The 8,599-nt window shown below is 50.8% G+C and overlaps 1 protein-coding gene and 1 long non-coding RNA gene across 2 annotated transcripts; both read right to left on the minus strand.

The window, feature by feature from the left end:
• Nucleotides 1–6,249: 6,249 nt before the first annotated feature.
• Nucleotides 6,250–7,168, minus strand: LOC120658992. The gene is made up of 2 exons (XR_005668902.1): nt 7,030–7,168; nt 6,250–6,375 (listed from the first exon to the last, which is right to left on the minus strand). It is a non-coding gene; the product is annotated as an uncharacterized LOC120658992 (long non-coding RNA).
• Nucleotides 7,169–7,194: 26 nt separating this feature from the next.
• Nucleotides 7,195–7,723, minus strand: LOC120662898 (auxin-responsive protein IAA13-like). Its single transcript, XM_039941953.1, has 2 exons — nt 7,582–7,723; nt 7,195–7,532 (listed from the first exon to the last, which is right to left on the minus strand). The coding sequence occupies exons 1-2, from the start codon at nt 7,721–7,723 to the stop codon at nt 7,195–7,197; spliced, it is 480 nt and encodes a 159-aa protein (XP_039797887.1).
• Nucleotides 7,724–8,599: the final 876 nt, after the last annotated feature.

The following is an 8,599-nucleotide window of genomic DNA, read 5'->3' on the forward strand; positions in this document are numbered from 1 at the left end:
ATTGGAAAAGCTGAGAGTACACAAGCTATACGCCAAATTTAGCAAGTGCGAATTCTGGCTTGAGAAAGTGGCTTTTCTTGGACATATTCTAACCGCAGAAGGAATAGCAGTGGACCCCGAGAAGGTCGAAGCAATTTCCAACTGGCAGCAACCGATTAATGTTATTGAAATCAGAAGCTTTCTTGGATTAGCTGGGTATTATCGGAGATTCATTGAAGGATTTTCCAAGATAGCCCGGCCCATGACAGAGCTGCTCAAGAAGGATAAGAAATTCAACTGGACAGAGTCATGTGAAACAAGTTTTCAAGAATTGAAGACAAGATTGACAACGGCCCCAGTACTGACCCTACCAGATATTCATCGGGATTTTGTTATTTATTGTGATGCATCCCGACAAGGGTCAGGATGTGTCCTCATGCAAGACGGGAAAGTTGTTGCATATGCTTCCCGCCAACTTAGGCCTCATGAGCAGAATTATCCAACCCATGATTTGGAATTTGCAGCCGTAGTGCATGCCCTTAAGATTTGGAAACATTATTTGATTGGAAATAAGTGAGATTTACACCGACCATAAGAGTTTGAAGTATATCTTCACTCAGCCGGATTTGAACTTAAGACAAAGAAGATGGTTGGAATTGGTTAAGGATTATAATTTGGAAATCCATTAGCAACCCGGCAAGGCAAACGTAGTGGCCGATGCCTTAAGCCGGAAATCCTATGGACCCAAGGATGATCATCTGCGAGAGGAAATGGAACGATTGAATGTGCACATTGTCCCTCGAGGCTCCAGCCACGTGCTGAACGTCCAATCCACACTAGAAGACAGAATTAGAAAGGCTCAAAGTTCGGACAATGACTTGATGGGAATCCGAACACAAACTGGACAAAACAAGGCACCAGATTTTAGAGTGTAATGAGAGAACCTTATGGTATAAAGATAGAATTTGTGTGCCCCGGAAAGGAGACTTCCGACAAATAATCATGGATGAAGCCCATAACTCGGCCTACTCCATCCACCCAGGATCTACCAAGATGTATATGGACTTAAAACAAAAATATTTGTGGAAAGGAATAAAGGCGGATATTGCACGATTTGTCGCCCACTGTGATACGTGTCAGAGGATCAAGGCTGAACACCAGAAGCCAGCAGGATTGTTGCAACCCCTACCCATCCCGGTTTGGAAATGGGATGAGATAGGAATGAACTTTGTGGTAGGATTGCCCAGAACACAGAAAGGACATGACTCTATATGGGTAATAGTGGACCAAGTCACTAAAGCGGCTCATTTCATACCCGTACGGACAAATTACGGTGGAGAAAAGCTAGCCAAGCTTTATGTGGAAAATATAGTAAAGTTACATGGTGTGCCTAGCAGAATTGTTTCAGATATAGGGACCCAATTCACCTCTAGGTTTTGGAAAAGTTTGCATAAAGCCATGGGCACCAAATTGGATTTTAGCTCCGCCTATCACCCACAAACGGATGGCCAAATGGAAAGAGTGAATCAGATTATGTAAGATATGCTGAGAGCATGTGTCCTTACCTATGGCAACGATTGGGAGCAGAGTTTGCCATATGCGGAATTTTCATACAACAACAGTTATCAAGCGAGCCTGGGTATGTCACCATTCGAGGCTCTCTACGGAAGAAAATGCAGAACCCCCCTGATGTGGTCAGAAGTTGGAGAACGTGCCCTAGTCAGACCCGCACTCATAAAAGAAGCCGAGGAAGGAGTAGCAGAAATCCGCGAGAAGTTAAAAGCCGCCCAGTCTCGACAGAAAAGCTACGCAGACAAGAAGAGACGAGAAAAAAGTTTCAACCCAGGAGAGTTCGTCTATCTTAAATTTTCACCTATCCGAGGAACCCGAAGATTTCAGGTACAAGGAAAGTTGGCCCCTCGGTACATTGGACCGTACCGAGTTCTGAAGAAAGTTGGAGCCGTAGCGTACCGACTGGAGCTACCAGAAGGAATGTCGGACATACACCCGGTGTTCCATGTGTCCCAGTTAAGGAGATGTTTGAGAGTACCGGAGAAAGAGCATGTGCCAGAAGAAGAGATAGATCTGCAGACAGACCTTCGGTACCAGGAAGTACCTGTCAAGATTTTGGACACTATTACTAGGAGAACAAGAAACTCCGAAGTATGGATTTGCAGAGTTCAGTAGAGCAGACACGGAGTAGAAGAAGCTACATGGGAGCTTGAAGATGCCTTGAAGAAAGAATTTCCCCACCTGTTTAGGAGCCAGCCGAATCTCGAGGACGAGATTCAATTTAAGTGGGGTAGGTTTGTGACATCCCAAAAAATTCACCAAATTAAATCACACGCTAAAAATAATTTTCAAAATCTCTTTTCAAATCGTTGAGCTCAGATTTTTCGAAATTGATTCCCGACCGATCTCCCGGTCGCCCGAAAAACCAGTCCCGGCATCCAATCACTATCTCGTCTCCCTGTTTCCGCCTCGTTCCGCGTATCATGCCGACCAGCGAACGTGCGCGTGCAGTCAAGATCGTCGCCGGCGCGAATCTCTCTCCTTCTCTCTCTTTTCCTTTTTCCTTTTCCTTTTTCTCATTTTCCTTTTTCTTTCCTTTTTCTTTTCCTCTCTCCCTCTCTCTCCTTCCTCCCTCTCCTCTGCCGCGCCCCCCCCGAGCGCCGCTCGCCGCGCCGCCCACGCGTCCCTGCTCCCTGCTACCCCCACGCGCTCCGCGTGCCGTGATGCCCGCCGCGCCGCTCGCCGCCGCCGCCAGTGACGCCTTGGCGCACGAGCTTGCGATAGCAGAGCGCGCACAGCGCTCGCCATCGCCGCCAGCCGCACGCGCACTGCTCCCTGCCCCGGTCACGCTGCGCCCAAGCCCACGCGCGCGTGCCCTGCTCCCGCATGTGCCCCTGCCCACAAGCCGAACGCGCGGCCCTGTGCGCGGCCCCGGCCGACGCCGCGCCGCCCATCGATCCGAACAGCGTCGCCCGCCCTGTGCCGCCTCGACGCGAGAGAGCGAGCCAAGCTCGACGTCGGCCACAGCGACCGACCACTAGCGCGCTCCGCCCCTGGACTCCGCCCTCGGTGTGCACGCCACTCCACAATGGCCGCAAACGGCCGGAGCGCCATTAATGGCGCCCCGCGATGCTCGCCGCCCACCACCACCGGCGCCTCCCCCCGCCTCGCCACGCCTATAAATAGGCGCTCCTCACGGCCATCCACCACCACAAGCCAGGCCGCCCCCATGCGCCTCTTCTCCGGCCTTGCTGCGCCGCCACCTAGAGCCGCCGCCGCCGCCCGCTCTCATCGCCCCACCTCCCTGCTCCACCCCAGCTCGAGCTAGGTAGGGGAATCGAACCCCCACCTCCTCCTCTCTCTTTCCCCTCTCCTCCCGGCCGCCGCCTTCGCCCTGGGCGCCCGAATCAGGCCGCCGCCGGCGCGCCAACCCCCCTCCCCTGTTTCCCAGCAAGGAAAGGAGGAAGAAGGAGGGGCGTTTATGCCTATACCCCCCTGTCTTTTCTATTATTTCATTAAAGGCCCTCCCACCTCTCTAGTTCATTTACGAAATAGCCCTTTTCTATTTTCCCTATTCGCAAATAAACCCTTCCACCATAAACTTAATTCCAAAAAATGCCCTACACTTTTCCAGAGTGCCCCTACACTTCCACCATAAAATATTTACAAAAAGGCCCTTGAACCCTCGTTCGACCCCTAAACCCCTCTCTGACCTATCATTTTATGCGCCAAACAATCTTCGATCGACCTGAAACTTTACCACGCCATTCCTATTATAATTTTGGCCATGCCATTAGGAAACCATCCAGAGATATTACTCCTATCTTCATATCGTAACTGTTTCCGATTCGAGCTCAACGATAAAACTTTTATTGATTATGTGTTTGTTTGTACGCGTCGTAGATCACAGTGTGAACGAGGGAGAGCCCGTCGACGAGCAATACTGTGAGCAAGCGAACAAGGACCAGTTCCGCCACCCCGAGCCCGAAGGATAGTACTTCGACCAGGACCTCCCGGAAGGCTTTGAAGACGGCAAGTTCAGTCCCGCCCTTTGATGCATGTTTTGTGCTAGTTTTATAAACACAACCTATTGGCCTGTTTTACAAAACTGCATATGTTTTACCTATCCCGCCCTTGATTTGTTATAACCATTCCTTGACCACCTAGATTAATGTATGAATGTGATGTGTTTGGACATTAATCGCTGCTAGAACGCTTAGGCCCTTAAACACGATATGACTTGTTTTATAAAAAGAAAATGTGTGAGTGTGTGGTAAGGGAAAAATGTGAAATTTTCGAAAGATAAGTTTAGACGGGATGGATGGCACTTCTGTGTGATTTGCCGATTGGTGTGCTTGTACCTGTGTGGTAGAGCAAGGAAGGGAGATATCCATCTTGTCACAACTAAGGACCGAGTTGGTGTGTCATCTCACCTAACTCTATTACCGTGCAAACCACTCGACCGTTGAATGGGCAACGGCTTAGCATAAACCCCACTAGCTAGTCTGATAGCCATCAGGAGAGCTGAGAGCAACGGGTGATCAAGGAGAAGGGATTAGCTCTGTGTGACTTATGCCCCGGTTAAAACCTCTGTGATAGGTCAATGACCCCTTGGTAGATTCCGTGATGGCTAGTCAGGTCTAGCTAAGGTGGGTAATGGCTTTGTTGGGATCTGCACCGACACTAAGGTGATCGAGTTGCGGTACCCCGCTTGTGGGTAAAGTTGCACACCTCTGCAGAGTTAAAATTTATTCGAATAGCCGTGCCCACGGTACTGGGCGAGTTACGGTGTGGTCACATAACTAGTTTTTATTATGGGATGGGCTGGCGTGAGTTGTTTTGGGAATGTGTCCGGCAGTTGTGCCGTGTGCTACGGCGGATGAGGAGTCCGGTAGCAGCTTAAAAATTAGGGTCCTGTGTGGGCCAACATTATGTGTCATTCAGTACAAAGAAAACTTGATTTGAAAATCCTTTCTTTCAAATGAGCACATGCATAAAAGATTGCTTTCCGCAAGTTAAACCCCAGCCTTATCCTTGATGTAACCGATGCATTATATTCTGTTTATACCCCTTCCGTGGGTGTGGTTGGACTTGCTGAGTACGTTTGTACTCACCCCATTCTTAATTTTACAGAGGAAGATCCAGACTTCGTTCCCAAAGACGTCCAGTAGAGGTTCCGTCCTACACCCAACCTTGCCTATGGATTAGGGTCACCCGCAGGAGGTTCCGCATGGCGCAAGACTCTGATGACCCCCTTTTCGTAGTTAATATCGTGGTGTGGGTGTTAGTTGTTATCCTTGCGATAGTGGCACTTCACTGCCCACTTCCGCGTAGAGTTGTACGGTGATGTACCATCTGATGTAATAAAAGTGTTATCAGCCTCCTGGGACTGATATTGTATCACTTTTAAGTCTTCTCTTATGAGGGGACGGTTCAACAATAAAACATATTACATGTATCAAAACACACAACACTTAGCCAACAGTAAAAGAAAAGAAATGATAGAATTTGTTTGCATCAATTCATGCATAACTCTCTCCCTCCCCAATCGGCAAGAACAACAGCCAGCAACTCTCCTCCGTTACAATAGCTCCTCGTTTCCCAACAAAACAAAAAGCAAATCAAGAACAAAAAAAGGATGGAGAGGCATGAACAATAAGGGTGGCATGGAGACCTTGAGGCCGATAGCTTCTAACAGCGCATGGTGAAAGTTGAGGTGGAACAGGAAGTCCGGGTGGGGGCCGCGGTCGCCCTCGCCGCCGCACGCCACTCCGCCACGGCACGAAGCTCCGACGGCCATAGTCGCTGTGGGTAGCCAGCGCACAGTGGTCGGCGAGGCCTTCACCCTCCTCCGCCACTTGTACGACCTCTGCCTGAACTGAGAAGCTGCTGAGATGGACAAATTGAATCGAATATATGTATGAGCGCCACAGAAACAAGGATCTAACATCCAGAACATCTAGGTTGAACATCCAAAAAACATAGCAGAAAAAGACTATAGTGCATCAACATCCAGAATCGGCAACAGCCAGAATCGTCATCATCAGCAAAAGATTCATCAATGGGTGCAAAGACAAGCTGGGCGCATGCACCAGCTGCATTTTCATCCACACCGCTGCACAACTGCCAAAGAACATACAATCCTGTGAGACCAATGCAACAACATAACTGAAACTAATCAAAGGCTAATGGTGTCTGAAAATATACCTGCAGAAGATATGAAACTGAAAAAGTATTTTTTGCCAGAAAAAGAACACATGCAGTAGTACACATGCATATTATGAAACTGAATAGACAAATAGGTAAACTGCCAGGGTTCTGCAAACTACCATCCACCAGCTTTCCAATTCGTTAAACATCCATGCTAGTTCATTTCGTTGAAACCTGAATCAAATAGGAGACATTAGGACACATTTGAATATCATACCAAGATAACAAGCAATATGAAAAAATAAGAATTTACTGCATTCAGCTTAAACAAAAGGTAAACAGGAAGCTATGACTGATTCGGAATTGTTACTGTGTTCCATTGACTTGACTTGAGAAATTAAAAACAGTCCCTTGACTTGAGAAACTAAAATAGCATGTTATTGTGTTCTGCTTATGCCTGATTCGGAAAAAGATTACACCACGATCTGTTACAAAATATCATGAACATCATAGTAACCATCAACATTTAGCAATCCAACCTGCAGTATCAGTATGTCAAGAACTCAAGATAAGATAAGTTGTTCAGTGCCCTTAAGCTATTTGTAGCACCGGATATCTAGTTTGAGGGGGGAAATTTGTTGTTTCAAATGGTTATACAGAGTACTGAAAGTACTGCAAATCTACTAGGCGCAATCTAATTTCAAAAAAGTAGTTCATTTCAGGACTCCGAAGAAATTCTCAAACCAAAGCCACCACGATAATTTGATGATCAGTTCAAGATCATAAGCATTGATCATACGCTAGAAACTATAGTATTCTCAAGCACGAACTGCAGTGGTAATAATCGACGAATTAGGGAACGTAGGAGTACAGGTTGAAGGAGCTCACTTCCAGGGGACGTCGCCGACGAGCATCCAGTCACCGTCCGTGTCCTTGTATGTGGGCACATACTCCGTCCCGTTCACTGCGTCCACCTACTTCCTCTCTTCCTCTCATCGTCGGCGAACTCCCCTGCGTGCCGTCCAGATAAAGCACCCTCACCAGCTGGAACGCTCAACCAAACAGAGCAAAGTGCTGCTGCGGTAACCAGAAGCTGGCGAGGCAGAGGGGGGTGGTACTCACTGATGTTGAAATGAGAGAAGAGCTTGTCCTGGAGCGCGCGCCGAGGACCAGGTCGTAGCCGGTGTAGGCCTCGAGGTCCACCTTCCGCAGGTAGGGCGCGCCGTCGACGACCGCCTTGATGAAATTTGCGGCCTGCTTGGCCTTGCTGGAGCCCGCAGGACCCCACCTCCTCCGCCAAGGGCAGCCGACATCGTTGGAGCTGCTGTGCTTGGCCTGGCCGCCGCCGTCGCAACGCTGGATCCATCCTCGCCAACGCCGCATCTGGGGCCCTGTAGGAGCCAGTGCTGGATCTGGATCCATGAGGCCAGATTGCGGCACCGGGGCCGCCACGCTGGGTCGGTGCAGCGGGGCAAGAGAGGTCTCGGCACGCGGCGGCCACCTCGGCGAGCGCGAGCTCGAGGAGCGCGGCGTCGTCGTCGGCGAAGAGGCGGCGCACGCCCGGCCTCGGCGCGGAGGCCATGGCAAGCGCCGGAATTCGCCACGCCGTCGCAGGATCCACCCTCGCCGGTGCTGGATCTGGACCCCTGGGCAAGACCGCGGCTCCGAGGCCGCCGCGCCATCCTGTACCCCGGACTGCGAGTCATCAGAGTTCGGAACCCGCAGTTCGTTCACGGGAAGACGGTATGAGCCGCGTTCGAGCGCTCACCTTGTCATCGACGGTGGCGGGCCCTGGCTGCGGCGACGGCCGCCGGTCGTCGGGCACCGCTTCCACGCACCGCCACGCCTTGTCCTTGCGTCGGGCCTAGATCGCCTTCGCCACCTCTGCGTGCGCGACAGCATCAGAATATCAGTGGGGGAACAGATTAGCTCGCGTCACCTCCTGAACGGAGGAATCGGGCCACGAGGAAGAGGGATCCACGAAAGGAGGGATGGCACGCACCTTGCAAGGTGACAACAGCGCGTCCTGGGGCTCGATGAGATTCACCTTGGTGACCCTGGCTCCTCCTCCGCCGCCGCAGGGATCAGTCTTGGAGACGCGGAGGACCACGACCTAACGTAATGCCCGGGGTTGCCGCGCATCACCTCGCCCGCCTTGGCCGGCCCGTGCAGCCGCTCCACCTTGCCGCCGGGGTGCTGGATCACCACGGTCGCCGCCTCCACTGCGAACAGCTAGGTACGGGTGCCGGCGGCGCACCCACCAGTAGTCCGCCGCTGCTCATCCCGCTGGCCTGTTTCCGCCGAGAGAGGTGGATGTGGATCTGGTTTTCAAAATGCGAACCATGTCGTCCACACCATGTATAGATCCGTTGGACACCATGTCAGCTGTACATCTCGGGACATGTGTATACGTATGTATACAGGATACAAAAAGTGCATACGTTTTGCAGATTTGTTG

This window comes from Panicum virgatum, chromosome 2N, assembly GCF_016808335.1.
Source record: "Panicum virgatum strain AP13 chromosome 2N, P.virgatum_v5, whole genome shotgun sequence".
In the NCBI taxonomy this organism is placed as follows: domain Eukaryota; kingdom Viridiplantae; phylum Streptophyta; class Magnoliopsida; order Poales; family Poaceae; genus Panicum; species Panicum virgatum.

What these genes read in the sequence shown, in the direction of transcription:
- LOC120662898 (XM_039941953.1), bottom strand. Translation starts at nt 7,723, where the DNA reads ATGGCCTCCGCGCCGAGGCCGGGCGTGCGCCGCCTCTTCGCCGACGAC. An exon ending in GACCCAGCGTGGCGGCCCCG is followed by an intron (nt 7,533 to 7,581) that starts GTGCCGCAATCT and finishes TGGCTCCTACAG; the next exon opens with GGCCCCAGATGCGGCGTTGG.